This window comes from Diabrotica virgifera, chromosome 9 (genome assembly GCF_917563875.1).
Source record: "Diabrotica virgifera virgifera chromosome 9, PGI_DIABVI_V3a".
In the NCBI taxonomy this organism is placed as follows: domain Eukaryota; kingdom Metazoa; phylum Arthropoda; class Insecta; order Coleoptera; family Chrysomelidae; genus Diabrotica; species Diabrotica virgifera.
Genome location: NC_065451.1, coordinates 37,647,310 through 37,663,729, shown reverse-complemented (window position 1 = coordinate 37,663,729; position 16,420 = coordinate 37,647,310). Strand labels below are relative to the sequence as shown.

The following is a 16,420-nucleotide window of genomic DNA, read 5'->3' as shown; positions in this document are numbered from 1 at the left end:
AAATTTTTTTTGCATATAGAAGTGTACTGTACCTTTCATTTGCAATTTGCAAAATTTAAATCGATTAACTACAACGGCGTCAGGAATTTTTTTAAATAAACATTAATTTTTGGTGCTACGCGCAGGACAGCGGATAGTTTGCTCTGATTGGGCATTCCAATGACCTTTGATAATGATTGATACATTTTAATTTTTATTACATTTCGATATAAATAAATAAATTTGTTTATTGCAAAATAAAGACACATACTCTATCCTTTGAACTAACACTTTTTTTAGCAAAAACTTTTTTTGTTCATATATTTTAACTCTGAGAATAAAAGTTTATTATTTTTGAACATATGCAATTGTTTAAACAATATTTCACCAACAATAATAAAATTAGTTTGATTTTTGCGGGATTAAAATATTAAAATACAACAAAATATAGAGTAAGAAAATAATATATTAGATAAAGATTGGAAGAAATTTTGGTGGAAATCAACTTACGTGAATCGAACACCGCTGTACTGCGCGTAGCACCAAAAATTAATGTTTTTCTTCAAACGTCAAATAATAATGACATTACTTATCTAACTTGATCCTGTCAAAGTTTGATGTCTCCTCCGGCAGCAGTTTTTTTTCCCATTTCTTTACGGCGGAGGGAAAAATGTTGTCATGGCAACAATATGAAACATGTCACAAAGCAACAATACAAATGTCATTAACAACAATTAAACATCATTTTTATTTATAGTAATATTAAAAGTACAATTAGTTAATGAGGCATTTTCAAAATTGAAACCGTGCAAAAATGTTCCCGACTCTTGATACGCATTGGTAATTGTTGATGATACTGATGGTCGAGCACAACTTTCAGCAATGATTTTCGATGTTGGCGAATCATGAGGGTTTATCCCGACTTAATTATTTTAATTTCTAACATCTAGACGACTTTGATAGTTGTCACAGTTAATTTCGAGTAAAAATAGCGTATGAATTGTACTATTTATGGTTGAAAATTGCTACGTTTGAAGAAAAAATAGTATACTTTATTCGGCAAAGAAGCGACTTTTCTTGACTTGCCCTCTATTACGCGCCTCACTTCGTTCGGCGCGTAATATCGGGCGCGTCAAGGAAAGTCATGCTTCTCCGCCTCATAAAGTAATATACTATTATTTAAAAAATTTCCTGACGCCGTGGTAATTAATCGATTTTAATTTTGCAAATTGCAAATGAAAGATACAGTTGACTTCTATAAGCAAAAAAATTCAACTTGCTATCTGCTTTATTTTCAGTCCTAAAACATTTAAAAAAAAATGAATTTTTTTGCAAAAGTTGGATTGCAAAATTTATTTTGGAAAATCTACTAAATCGATCTTAATGAAACTTACAGTGTTGTTTTACTATATCATAGAGTTTTTCTGGGTAAGATATAAAGGTCCTAAGTGTAGCATAAATGGTTGAAAAACGTAAAATGCGAATACTTGTTTTTGTATGGTTTTTTTCGCAATTATTGCTATTTTACAACAAGGGTGACTATTTTTTAAATTTTTAACCAATTTTATATTGTAGGAAATTTAATTGCGCAACTTTTATGTCAGTACAACTTTTCTCGGAAATGAACAGTTTTAGAGTTAAAATCAAAAAACCAATAAAAAAATCGAATTTTTCCTTCATATTTTGACATTTCGATTATTTAAACAATGTTCTGGACTATTTTGAGTGGGAGTATAACTCAAATATTATTCTTTAATTGTAGTAAAGAAAAGAGAGACGTTCTCACAAACAATTTATTTTACAACTGATGACCGGTTTCGCTGTTTACAATATTCACAGCATCTTCAGGTCACGGTAAAAGTAAAATTAAATGCTACAAATAACAAAAAACCAGAGTTAGTTAAGTGGTCTGGTTGAAATCAAAGGGTAATGATCAAGCCAATATTAAAGTATATATATTTATGCATACATATAAATGCTAACATGTACGTAAATATGGTTTACAACCATCAAACTCACATACATGCACGCATTCAAATGTAGTGGCAACAAAAGTATGTTAAGTATAAGTATAAATATAAAATATACACTTACTTTCCGGTATAAGGGAAGAAAATAGTGGTATTCAATATCATATTTTTCTCTATATTATGCTAAAGGGAGAGACGGTAGAGGGACAGATTTGAATGTAATGCATTAACAAAACCAAAATAATTGGCAGGATCTTGAGGGGATTAGTAAGGAAACACGACATTAAACCGTGAAACCAAAAAATTGTTAGTTATATATAAAGTGATGTTATTTTATATATGTGTGTATATTTTAATTTAGTTGGGATTATTAGATGTTGTTCTGGATGTTCAAGAACTAATTGATGTAAGATTGGTTGTGCAATTTTTCTAAACCAGAATTGGTCAGTTGTGTACTAGTTGTGGTGTGATTGTGAAAATATTTTAATTTGTTTTGTTGGAGATATTGAAATTAAATTGAACAATAGTAATTATTTAAAAATTTGCTAAAATCTTTTTAATATTAAAAGTGTCAAACAATAAAATCATTAATAAATAATTCAGAATTAAAGTCAAGTGTAAAGGTAACTAACTGTACATGAAATTAAATTTATAGTAATATAAAGTTATGACTATTTGTACATAAATGAGATTTTATGTGATATTACTTACTGAAAAAGTTAGAAAAAGGTAGAAAGAGGCAGAAAAAGGCAAATATGAAAAAATCATTCATTTATGTTAATATATGTTGAATGTAATAAATAGTTGAGTAGATTGAAAGTTAATCTCAAAAGATCTTTGAAAAAGTTACCTCTACCGTCTCTCCCTTTAGCATAATATAGAGAAAAAGTATGATATTGAATACCGCTATTTTCTTCCCTTATACCGGAAAGTAAGTGTATATTTTATATTTATACTTATACTTAACATACTTTTGTTGCCACTACATTTGAATGCGTGCATGTATGTGAGTGTGAGGGTTGTAAACCATATTTACGTACATGTTAGCATTTATATGTATGCATAAATGTAGAGTGACGGGGCAAAGTGATCTAAGTGCCAAAAAATCAAAAAATCACTTTTTCCACTCAAAGTGTTCTATGTGCCATCGCCAATAGCCCCACTGTGATTTAAGTCCCTATTCTACTGTTACCTAATTTAAAAATTGACTGCATGATCAAGCTAGCGGTATGTCCTTCGGACGTGTCCGGCCAAACTGTTCTAAGTGCCATGCTTCTTTATTAGTATTGTTCCATGTCAGTAATTGCTTATAAACGTTCGGGAACGTGTCGTTTTAAGGTTAAAATTCCTATTTTGCATGAAATAATGAATGAACAAGCATTTCGTCGTGATGAAACAGTTAAAAACAAAAAACGTAAGAGAAAAATACAGAGTGAGGCACGAGTTAGTGGAAATTCGTACACTACCGATAAATTTAAAAAACTAGTTCCGGCAAGACGTAAACCTAAAAACGAGGTTAGTATTAATTTTTATTTTCGAGTTTGTGTGCAATAATGACGTTAGCAACAAAAACCAATATTTGCAATGTAACCTTATATTTTGCTTTTTTTGTTTTCAGGTTGAATGCAAATGTAAGAACAGCTATTGTAAGGAACTGACTGGAATAGAGAAGATGCAACTCCATGAGTCCTACTATTCACTGGATTTAAATGAACAGGGTAGTTATCTTATGGGACTGATTCAGATACTTACGGTGACACGACGTCGTCATGGTACTTACGATGATGATTCAGAGAGCCGACGCCAATGCACTATGAGTTACACTGTTCCTGATGGTAAGGGAGGTTTACAAAAAGTTTGTAAACAGACATTCATGAAGATTTTTGCTGTTAATCCCCAAAGGATTACAACCATTGTCAAGAAGAAAAAAAGTGGGGATTACACTTACACAGACAAGCGAGGTGGTGCAAAAATGTTTAAATTCACTGTCCATGATCGTCGTTTAGTGAAACAACATATTAATAGCTTCCCTAGAGATGTCAGTCATTACAACCGACTTAAGTCGGACAAAGAGTATTTGAGCTCTGATCTGAATGTGCATAGGCTTTTCAGGGCATTTCAAGAAAAGGATCCTTGTACTCATATTTCACACAAGTTTTACCAAAGTGTTTTTTTGAAGGATTTTCCGAACCTATCCTTCCGTCGACCACGAGTGGATACTTGCAAAACATGCGATCAACTGAGCATATCAACCAAAAGTTCTGACCCAGCAATCAAGAAAACAGGGACAACAAAACTTGAGTTACATCACAGCCAAGTAGAAGCTGTTTTCGCATCTATAAAAAGCGACTTTATACGAAGCACTTGGCCAGTAAGTGACACGTGCACCATAACAATGGATTTGCAGAAAGTTTTTTCGTTACCCAAACTAACTCACAGTAGTATGTACTATTCCCGCCAAATATCTGGTTACAACTTTGGTATTCACGTGGCTGATACAGATGATGGATTGATGTGTATTTGGCATGAGGGGCAATCAGGAAGAGGAGGCAACCAAATGGCATCTTGCCTTTTACAAACACTAAACTGTGGACTACTCAATACATACAAAAAAAATCTGTGCGTTTGGAGTGATAACTGTGCAGGTCAGTTGAAAAACAGAATGCTTTTGTTCTTCTACATTTTTCTTGTCCGCCATGAAGTTTTTGAAACGATTGATCATAAGTTTCTTGTATCAGGTCATTCGTTCTCAGCTTCAGATCGGGATTTTGCTTTAATCGAAAAAAGAGCAAGACAATGCAAGCTAATTAATATGCAGGATGTTATGAAGGCGATAGTCACAGCGAGACCTTCACGTCCTTACAAAGTTCTGAACATGGGTGACGAGAAAACGTTTTTTGATTTTGATGCAGCCTCTTCCGCGTTTCTGAATACAGCCAAACTTGGAATTTCTACAGCTGTTTGGATTCGAGTTTCAAAGAACAACCCTGGGACCGTCATGTACAAGGAAAGTTACAGTGATTTAGCACCGTGGGAAAGTTGTATAGTCCTAAAACCTGGCATTACTGCCACTACCATCAAAAATGCTACACTGTCTTCTCTTCCAAATTCCTTACCTTTAAAAGAATCTAAAAAGAAAGACATCACTGCAATGTTGCAATTTCTCGATGATGACAATAAACAATATTTTTTAAACATTTTGACAGTTTAAGCACTTTATCATTTTCATTTTTTGTAATATGTGTTATATTTGAAGCATGTTTAATATTTAAAATGACTTAATTTAACAGTTTTTATTTTTAAATAAACGATTTACGACAATAAATTTGATTCAAAAACGGTTTTTTGTGTTTTCCCAATAAAATGTTTTTTGGCACTTAGATCACTTTGCCCCGCTACTCTACAAATATATATACTTTAATATTGGCTTGATCATTACCCTTTGATTTCAACCAGACCACTTAACTAACTCTGGTTTTTTGTTATTTGTATCATTTAATTTTACTTTTACCGTGACCTGAAGATGCTGTGAATATTGTGGACAGCGAAACCGGTCGTCAGTTGTAAAATAAATTGTTTGTGAGAACGTCTCTCTTTTCTTTACTACAATAGTATGGACTCACACATGCAACCCATTCATTTTTTAATTATTATTTGAGTTATTTTCAAGCAATTTCTTCAAAAAAATTTGAGTCACTTCTCAACGTCTCACCCTGTACTAGTATGTTTATGTTTTGTTATGTTTATGTTTTACTATTATGTATTATTATGTTTATGTTTTATGTTATGTTTTCTTAACATTCTGTTTTTTGATTTATTCGCTTATCTTGGATAATAAAAAGTTAGGTACTTTAACAAATAGTCTTGTTTTTTTCATTAATACAGGGTATTTTTAAATAAGTATGGCAAACTTTAAGGGGTATTTCTGCATGAAAAAATAATGACAGATTGCTTTATAAACGTATGTCCGCAAATGTTTAGTTTCCGAAATAGGGTGTTTCCGAGATAGGTGGTTATCAGCTGTTGATAAACAAAGTAGGTAACTTACAAATTATTTGGTCGATCCAGCTGTGATTTAAATAGCTCATTAATTTCCATAATTTTAAAGAGGTATATTACATATCATGATTCAGAAAACAAAGTTATTAGCATTTATAAATTATTGCAAAAATACGGGTTTTTAGCAAATAATCTCGGTCAGCTGTTTACATATTATTTAAATTTAGAAACTCGTGAGTTCTTTCAAATTATTATTATGATTGTTACAGATCACAGATACACTGTTGTGATAATACACTCACCGGCACAAAATTCCGCCACCCAAAATTTTTGATTAAGTTTGACAATTTATAACTTTATTATTTGTGCTCCGATTTTCAAGATTTTTGCACCAGTTTCTAGGTACATGTATTGATATCGTTTGGTATTATTCCGGTAACACAAAAATTATGCTTGCATGGCATTATACAGGGGTGAAAGGAAGCGTTTTATTTTCTCCTACCTTTAAAAAATTCTGTGGAAAAATGGAAGAGCTGATTAATTTGATAGTCCTGTCATATTATCCCGGAACCATCACTAAAATTTTTGTTTTTTGAATTATCCGAGTAACTCTTTTCTTGTAAGAGCTGTGCCATTTTTTGTAAATAAAAACCCTGATGGACTCGTAAAATAGAGGTTGTATTGATAAGAGTAGAATGGAACGCATACAGCCCAGATCTCAATCCTATTGAGAATTTATGGGATGACTTAAAAAAAAGCTATTCGCCGTCATCCTAGGCCTCCAGAAAATTTGGTATAGTTATGACTTTAGTAGAGGAATATCGGGCTATTCCCCAGGCAAGCATAAGACATCTTTATTCGATGTCAAACAGATTGCGAGCAGTCGTTGCTCCAAAAGGTGGACATACCAGCTATTGCATTGTTTTGTTTTGTTAATTTTAGTGCGGTTGATATTTTTAATTATAGACCAGGGCGCATCTGTAAAAAAATTAGTACATTTGGACGTTGAGAGGTGCCTCAAATTTTTTTGCAGAAATTGCTTAAAAATAAATCAAATAATAATATGTGAGTTATCCTCCCTCTCAAGAAGGTCCGGAACATTGTTTAAATAATCAAAATATCAAAAAATTAAGGAAAAATTCGATTTTTTTCTTCGTTTTTGATTATAACTTTAAAAGTATTCATTTCCTAGAAAAGTTCTACTAACATAAAAGTTGCATAATTAAATTTTCTACAATATTGAATTAGTTAAAAATTTAAAAAATAGTCACTCTTGTTGCAAAATAGCAATAATTGCGGAAAAAAACATACAAAAACAAGTATTCGCATTTTACGTTTTTCAAACATTTATGCTATACTTAGGAACTTCATATTTCACCCAGAAAAACTATATGATACAGTAAAACAATGCTGTAAATTTCATTAAGATTGATTCAATACATTTTCCAAAATAAATTTTGCAATCCAGCTTTCGCAAAAAATATTCATTTTTTCAAAATGTTACAGGACTAAAAATAAAGAAGATGGCAAGTTGAAATTTTTTTTCGAATAGAAGTGTACTGTACCTTTCATTTGCAATTTTGCAAAATTAGAATCGATTAACACTACGGCGTCAGGAATTTTTTAAAATAAACATTAATTATTGGTGCTACGCGCAGGACAGCGGATAGTTTGCTCTGATTGGGCATTCCAGTGACCTTTGATAATGATTGATACATTTTAATTTTTATTACATTTCGATAAAAATAAATAAATTTGTTTATTGCAAAATAAAAACACATACTCTATCCTTTCAAATAACACTTTTATTAGCAAAAAATTTATTTGTTCATATATTTTAACTTAAGGGAATAAAAGTTTATTATTTTTAAACATATGCAATTGTTTAAACAATATTTCACAAACAATAATAAAATTAGTTTGATTTTTGTGGAATAAAAATATTAAAATACAACAAAATATAGAGTAAGAAAACAATATATTAGGTAAAGATTGGAAGAAATTTTGGTGGAAATCAACTTGTGTGAATCGAACACCGCTGTCCTGCGCGTAGCACCAAAAATTAATGTTTATTTAAAAAATTTCCTGACGCCGTGGTAATTAATCGATTTTAATTTTGCAAATTGCAAATGAAAGATACAGTACACTTCTATAAGCAAAAAAATTTCAACTTGCTATCTGCTTTTTTTTCAGTCCTTTAACATTTTGAAGAAATGAATTTTTTTTGCGAAAGCTGGATTGCAAAATTTATTTTGCAAAACCTATTGAACCGACCTTAATGAAATTTACAGTATTGTTTTAACATATCATAAAGTTTTTCTGGGTGAAACATGAAGGTCCTAAGTGTAGCATAAATGGTTGAAAAACGTAAAATGCGAATACTTGTTTTTGTATGTTTTTTTCGCAATTATTGCTATTTTGCAGCTAGGGTGACTATTTTTTAAACTTTTAAACAATTCTGTTGTAGTAAATTTAATTACGCAACTTTTATGTCAGTACAACTTTTCTCGAAAATGAACAGTTTTAAAATTATAATCAAAAAACCAAGAAAAAAATCGAATTTTTCCTTCATTTTTTTACATTTTGATTATTTAAACAATGTTCCGGACCTTTTTGAGAGGGAGGATAACTCAAATATTATTATTTGATTTATTTTCAAGCAATTTCTGCAAAAAAATTTGAGTCACCTCTCAACGTCCATCTCAAAACAGATGCGCCCTGGACTATTAAAAAAACCTTCAAGGCAGTGTTTTATTTACAGCTCTTACAAGAAAAGAGATATTCGGATAATTCAAAAACCAAAACCTTAGTGATACCTCCAGGATAATACAAAAGGAGTATGAATAGTGTGACCAACTAGCCCGAAAGATCCGGGACATGGCCCGAATTGCGAAGTCGTGTCCCGGACAAGGCTTCCGGGCCATCCGAATTGTTTACTTTTTGGTAAAATTTTATTTTAAATGTTATTTTTCTAAGAATTCACATCAAATTGAATTGGTGGAACGAAAAAAGTCGACAATTTCTAGAGTCTAATATTCTAATACCACATCCAAAATGCACACATTTTATATGGTGGTATTATATTTCATCCAAAACAAGTATGATTTTAAGAAACAAGCTACAATAGTAATCAACAAAAAAATGTTCTGAAGAGGTTTTCTTGTAGCATATTTGACAATTATATTTTTGATGGAATTAAGCCACCATTGGTTGTAATGGTAATTACATTTTTATATTAACCTAAGGTTATATTTACATGGAACTCCAATATCAGTTGATTATCCAATTTCCGGATTGGATGTTGAAATGGCAAAAACTAACAAAAATGTAATTATCAGTTATTTATTATTGCACAAGAGCTCTAAAATTATCGAATTTTTCCCGAGTGACACTTTGACAGTTTTAATTTCACGACCCGAAAGGGAGTAAAATTATGTCAAAGTGTCACGAGGGCAAAAATTCGATAATCATTTTCGATTTCATTCGATTTTAGAGATCGAGTGTAATTTGTTGCGATTATTTCATGAATAAAACTGTTCAAAACCAAAATTTTATTGTAATTTATTTATGTAAGTACAAATTAGTACGATTAAACAAACAGCTGTTATAAATATTTGACGGTTGATAGTCATCACTTTTATAACGTTTAAAACATTAATTGTCGTTAATGTCACTGAATGTATTTTTTCGTAGCAACGAAGAGCATCTGATGTAATATACTTGACGACCGGATATTATCAAAAAATATCACTTTAAATTTTTATTTCTGCAGCTTTCTATTGGTCAAAATCTCCTATGAATGAAATAATCATTACCACTAATTGTGGCTGAATCCCATCAAAAATATCATTGTCAGCATAAAAATGTTAAATAATATCTAAATAAAATGATAATATTAAAGTTTTATATTAAAAAAAAATGGCTCAATTTTCATTGAAAAGTCCCGGATTTCAGGTATTTTTTCAGCCTTGTTTCGAATTCGACTGAATTGGAGTTGGTCACACTAAGTATGAATCAAAATTAGATCTCCAATTTTTCCACAGAATTTTTTAAAGTTAGGAGAAAATACAACGCCCCCGTATAATGCCATCTAAGCAAAAAAAATTTTGTTATCGGAATAATAACAAACAACTTTAATACGTGTTACATTTTGAAAATCGGAGTAAAAATAAGAAAGTTATAGATTGTCAAACTTAATCAAAAATTTTGGGTGGCGGAATTTTGTGCCGGTGAGTGTATTATAGAACATTTTCACTCTTAAAGAAAATTACTGCATTTAATTTTTCATTTATAAATTTCCCTTATACCGTAAAGTATAATATAAAAGTTGCAACTTCGAAAGGGGCAAACAAACAGTTTTTTATCATAGATAGGTATATATATGATAACTGACTTACCTAAAGGAGAGTTTGCAGATTTTTCCAATGAAGGAATTTTCTTTTCTAGATCGTAACTGTGTTTATGAACCATGGTTGTTTATTTATTGCGGACTAATATTATTTTATTTATTGCGGTTATTAAACAGTAACTTGATTTAACTTAGAAAAAACCGGATAATAGAATATAACTAGAAATTTAGCGAAAATACAAAGTGATGCGAAGATGCAGGAAAAGGAAAATCTTGCGTAGGAAAAACGATAGTTCACAAAATTATATCATTTCGAACCGTGTATCCATTTTGAATAATATGCGGTAGCAAAGTTACGAAGAATATGCGTTCGGCCTAGAAAAACCAAAAAAAAAACAAATTCTGGAAAAACTGGATTTATCATAGTTCTGACAAAAATCTTATTTCCCGAACTAATACAGCTAAACAAATTAATTGGGAAATAGATTTATTGTATCTAAGTATATTTTCATTGGAAAAGCTCGGCAAAGAACAAACAGATTTGTAAAGATTTGGGAAAGGCCTATGTCCAAAGTTGGATAGAAATGGGCTAAAGAAGAAGTATATTTTCGTTTACTGACATTTTTATTATATCACGAAATATATCAAAGTGGCAACTTAGAAAGAAACAGTTTTTTATAATAGATGTAGGTATGATACTTCAAAAAATTACTTACCTAAAGGAGAGTTTGCAGATTTTTCCAATGAAGGAATTTTCTTTTCCAGATCGTAACTGTGTTTATGAACCATGGTTGTTTATTTATTGCGGACTAATATTATTTTATTTATTGCGGTTATTAAACGGTAACTTGATTAATTTAACTTTAGAAATTTAGCGAAAATACAAAGTGATGTGAAGATGCAGGAAAAGGAAAATCTTGCGTAGGAAAAACGATAGTGCACAAAATTATATCATTTCGAACCGTGTATCCATTTTGAAAAATATGCGGTAGCAAAGTTAGGAAGTTTGCGTGTCGCGAAGAAATCAGCGTGCAGTTGTCTGTTTGTAAAACGCGCGGTGTATCCCGCGCGGGCAGGTAGTTTGACGGTCACTGTCAATGGTTCCTAGACAGTCGCTCTCCTAATATTATACTACCCACTTTTTAGTTTTAACTCACGTGACACGATCATGCTGATTCGAAATTGAAACACTTTGCAGAACAATTAGCAGTTTTTATCTTTTTTTATTCATTTCTTCAAAATTCATTTTTTACTGTTTGTCTTATTGGTACCGGAATTAAGTATTGCGTTTCTATGATAAGGATGATAATGTATTATAATTATGTGAATGATTATGATTATGTGAAAAATGTGATCAATCGGTGAATATGCATACTTGCCAGTTATTATAAAAAATATATACTCAACATCACCAAGAAACTTGATAAATTAGATAAATTCTTCAAAATCTATCAAATTCTTAGGCGAATTTATATAAATTCCAATAATACCCCATTCTATCTGTGAAAAAATATGGATTTCACGTAAAAATCTTCGGGAGGTTTGAAATCCTTGAAGACTTTTACAGCTGCTTTTTATTATAGTTGTTTTTAAACAATAATTAAATGTGCAAAAATATTTTTTGCATATAAAATGTTTGTTATACATTTTAGAGAAAATGATTCATTATTTCATGAATAAAACTGTCTTTTTAAGTCATTTTAACTAATATTTTATTGATATCTTCACCTGAATATTTGCTAAACTTGTTTCTTGGTGTTCTCTGTGACAAGTTGTAAAACATTAATTGTCATTAATGTCACTGAATGTTCATTTTTGCGTAGTAATGCATCTGAAGTAATGCTTGACGACGGGATATTATCAAAAATTATCGGCATTAATATCACAAGAGAGTGAGAATAAATTGACCATAACGCGACAATTTTTCGAAAACTTGTTTTCTGGCAACGCTATTGCCCAATTACAACTAGTTTGGAAAAAGTGGAGCATGTTTTTCTCATTTATTCTTACTGTCATGTGATATCCGTAAGTTTATTTTTTAATACTTCATATAAAAAGTCTGTATAAAAACATTCAGTGACATTGATCCCAATTAATTAATGTGACACACATTTTTCAACTTGTCAAAGTGAACAGCACAGTTTGGCAAATATTTAGACGAAGAAATTAATAAAATATTAGTTAAAATTATTTATAAATCCTGTTTTATTCATAAAATAATCTTACCGAAGTAAACTGGGCGCTTTAATTTGCCGATTTATATTCTCCTCGTGACAATTTGACATTATATGCAGAATTAAAAGCTTCTTATAAATATTTTTTAAATGTGACAGTTGTCAAAACTAGGAAACTTGTTGGGTGAAATAAAAATCTTACTACACGATTAAAAACTAAATTCATTAAAAAATAATTGAGTATAATATCACAAGACAGTAAGAATAAATTGACAATAATGCGACAGTTTTTCGAAAATTTGTTGTCTGGCAATAGACACGAGAGCCCGCAGGGCTCGAGTGGTTATTGCCCAATGACAACAAATTTGAGAAAAAATGAAGCCTTATTTTCTTATTTATTCTTACTGTCGTGTGATATTCGTAAGATTATTGTTTAAGACTTACATATAAAATTCAATTATTTATATAAAAACAGTCAGTGACATTGATTCCAATTAATGTGACACACATTTTTCAACTTGTCAAAGTGAAAAGCACAGTTTAGCAAATATTTAGATAAAGATATTAATAAAATATTAGTTAATTTATTTATAAATAAAGTTTTATTCATGAAATAATCTTACCGAAGTAAATCGAGCGCTTAAATGTGCCTATTTGTGTTCTACTCGTGACAATTTGACATTAGATGGAGAACGAAAAGTATATTATGGATATTTTCTTAAATGTGACAGATGTCAAAACCAGGAAACTGGTTGAAATTAAAAGGAAACAATCTACTTAAAAAAATTCTAACATATAATAATAATCTGATTGGACAGAATTAAACACATGATCAAAAATCTTACTATACGATTTTTTTTCCTTTCTTTATGGCCTTGGCATAGCCAATTAGCCAGTCTAGTTTGGTATTAACGCAATTTTACAAGTTGAATTACAATATGTTACACATTTTCATATATCATATAATATACAGACATATACACTACTATACGATTAGAAGTTAAAATCATTAAAAAAATAATCGGGTATAATATCACAAGAGAGTGAGAATAAATTGACAATAATGCGACAGTTTTTCGAAAATTTGTTGTCTGTAGACTAGGCTAATGCTCAACGACAACAAATTTGAGAAAAAATGAAGCATTATTTTCTTATTTATTCTTACTGTCGTGTGATATTCGTAAGATTATTTTTTAATACTTACATATAAAATACAAGTCTTTAAATAAAAACAGTCAGTGACATTGATCCCTATTAAGTTGACACACATTTTTGAACTTGTCAAGGTGAAAAGCACAGTTTAGCAAATAATTAGATGAAAATATTAATAAAATGTTGGTTAATTTATTTATAAATACAGTTTTATTTATGAAATAATCTTACCGAAGTAAATCGAGCGCTTAAATTTGCCTATTTGTGTTCTCGTGACAATTTGACATTAGATGCAGAACTAAAAGTATATTATGGATATTTTCATAAATGTGACAGTTGTCAAAACTAGGAAATTGGTTGCAATTGAACAGAAATAATCTTCTTAAAAAAATTCTCAGTAGTATTTGCACAAGAGCTCTAAAATTCTATATTAATTTTAGAGTTCGAGTGCAATTTGTTGCGATTATTTCATGAATAAAACTGTTCAAAACCAAAATTTTATTGTAATTTATATATGTAAGTACCAATTAGTGAAATTAAACACACAGTTGTTATAAATATGTATTTGACGGTTGAAAGTCATCACTTTTATAATTTTTAAAACATTTGTCATTAATGTCACTGAATGTATTTTTTCGTAGCAACGAAGGGCATCTGACGTAATATACTTAACGACGGGAGATTATCAAAAATTATCAATTTAATTCAGATTTCTGTAGCTTTCTATTGGTCAGAATCTCCTATGAATGAAATAATCAGTAGTAATTGCACAAGAGCTCTGAAATTATTGAATTTTTCCCGAGTGACACTTTGACAGTTTTAATTTCACGAGCCGAAGGCGAGTAAAATTATGTCAAAGTGTCACGAGAGCAAAAATTCTATATTAATTTCAGAGGTCGAGTGCAATTTGTTGCGATTATTTCATAAATAAAACTGTTCAAAACCAAAATTTTATTGTAATTTATTTATGTAAGTACCATTAAACACACAGTTTTTATAAATATTTGACGATTGAAAGTCATCACTTTTATAATTTTTAAAACATTAATTGCCATTAATGTCACTGAATGTATTTTTTCGTAGCAACGAAGGGCATCTGACGTAATATACTTAACGACGGGAGATTATCAAAAATTATCGATTTAATTCAGATTTCTGTAGCTTTCTATTGGTCAGAATCTCCTATGAATGAAATAATCACTGTAATTTCCTACAGTAGAAAATTACCAAATCTTAAAATTTGTTACCAATGTAACAATAATCTGATTGGATAGAATTAAACACATGATCAAAAATCTTACTATACGACTGGAAGTTAAAATCATTAAAAAATAATCACTGTAATTTTTATTTCTGTAGCTTTCTATTGGCCAGAATCTGCTATGAATGAAATAATCAGTTTCTTTTCGAATATAACAAAAGGTTTTGTTTATCTACGAGCAATAGTTTTTTTTTCAATTTTAAAAACATAAATTTAAACTAATTCATGGATCGATCTTAAATTTTGAGAGTTTCTTAAGAATCACGATACATAATTTTAGGCACAATAACAAATATTTAGTTTGATTTTTTACAATAGCTATAAACAATTATTAACCATTTTGCCTTATTTTATGGTAAGCAAAATATCAAAAAAATGGCATGTTTTACACTAAATTGTTAATAATATGTTTTATTTATATAGGCCTAGAAAAACCAAAAAAACAAATTCTGGAAAAACTGGATTTATCATAGTTCTGACAGAAATCTTATTTCCCGAACTAATACAGCTAAACACATTAATTGGGAAATAGATTTACTGTGAATTTAAGAAACTAAGGATAAAAGATAGAATTATAAAAGAGTTAAAAATCTTAACATCGTATTTTTTATATTACCTAAAATGGTAAATTCGTAATAATATTTCTAACATTGCCTCGGTTTAAAAAATTTATTGTATCTAAATATATTTTCATTGGAAAAGCTCGGCAAAGAACAAACAGATTTGCAAAGATTTGGGAAAGGCCTATGTCCAAAGTTGGATAGAAATGGGCTAAAGAAGAAGTATATTTTCGTTTACTGACATTTTTATTATATCGCGAAATATATCAAAGTGGCAACTTAGAAAGAAACAGTTTTTTATAATAGATGTAGATATGATACTTCAAAAAATTACTTACCTAAAGGAGAGTTTGCAGATTTTTCCAATGAAGGAATTTTCTTTTCCAGATCGTAACTGTGTTTATGAACCATGGTTGTTTACTTATTGTGAACGAAAATTATTTTATGTATTGCGGTTATTAAACGGTAACTTGGTTAATTTAACTTTAGAAATTTAGCGAAAATACAAAGTGATGTGAAGATGCAGGAAAAGGAAAATCTTGCGTAGGAAAAACGATAGTGCACAAAATTATATCATTTCGAACCGTGTATCCATTTTGAAAAATATGCGGTAGCAAAGTTAGGAAGTTTGCGTGTCGCGAAGAAATCAGCGTGCAGTTGTCTGTTTGTAAAACGCGCGGTGTATCCCGCGCGGGCAGGTAGTTTGACGGTCACTGTCAATGGTTCCTAGACAGTCGCTCTCCTAATATTATACTACCCACTTTTTAGTTTTAACTCACGTGACACGATCATGCTGATTCGAAATTAAAACACTTTTTAGAACAATTAACAGTTTTTATCTTGTTTGTCATTTTTTTACTGTTTGTCTTATTGGTACTGGAATTAAGTATTGTGCTTTTATGATAAGGATGATTATGTTACAGTAAATGTGATGAATCGGTGATTATGCATAATTACCGGTTATTATAATATTATAT

The 16,420-nt window shown here is 30.2% G+C and overlaps 1 protein-coding gene across 3 annotated transcripts in view; it reads right to left on the bottom strand.

The window, feature by feature from the left end:
* The window catches only part of LOC114331072 (putative inorganic phosphate cotransporter), a 387,747-nt gene extending 371,570 nt beyond the window's left edge, over positions 1-16,177 (bottom strand). Inside the window, exon 1 of one of the 3 annotated variants that reach the window (XM_028280548.2) lies at positions 15,782-16,177. In XM_028280548.2, the coding sequence (XP_028136349.2) occupies positions 15,782-15,854 (73 nt within the window). In that variant the 5' untranslated portion in view covers positions 15,855-16,177. Of the gene's footprint in view, positions 1-10,345; positions 10,508-11,012; positions 11,407-15,781 lie in introns of those variants that run through there. The other 2 variants (XM_028280546.2, XM_028280545.2) reach the window with 2 other exon arrangements.
* Positions 16,178-16,420: the final 243 nt, after the last annotated feature.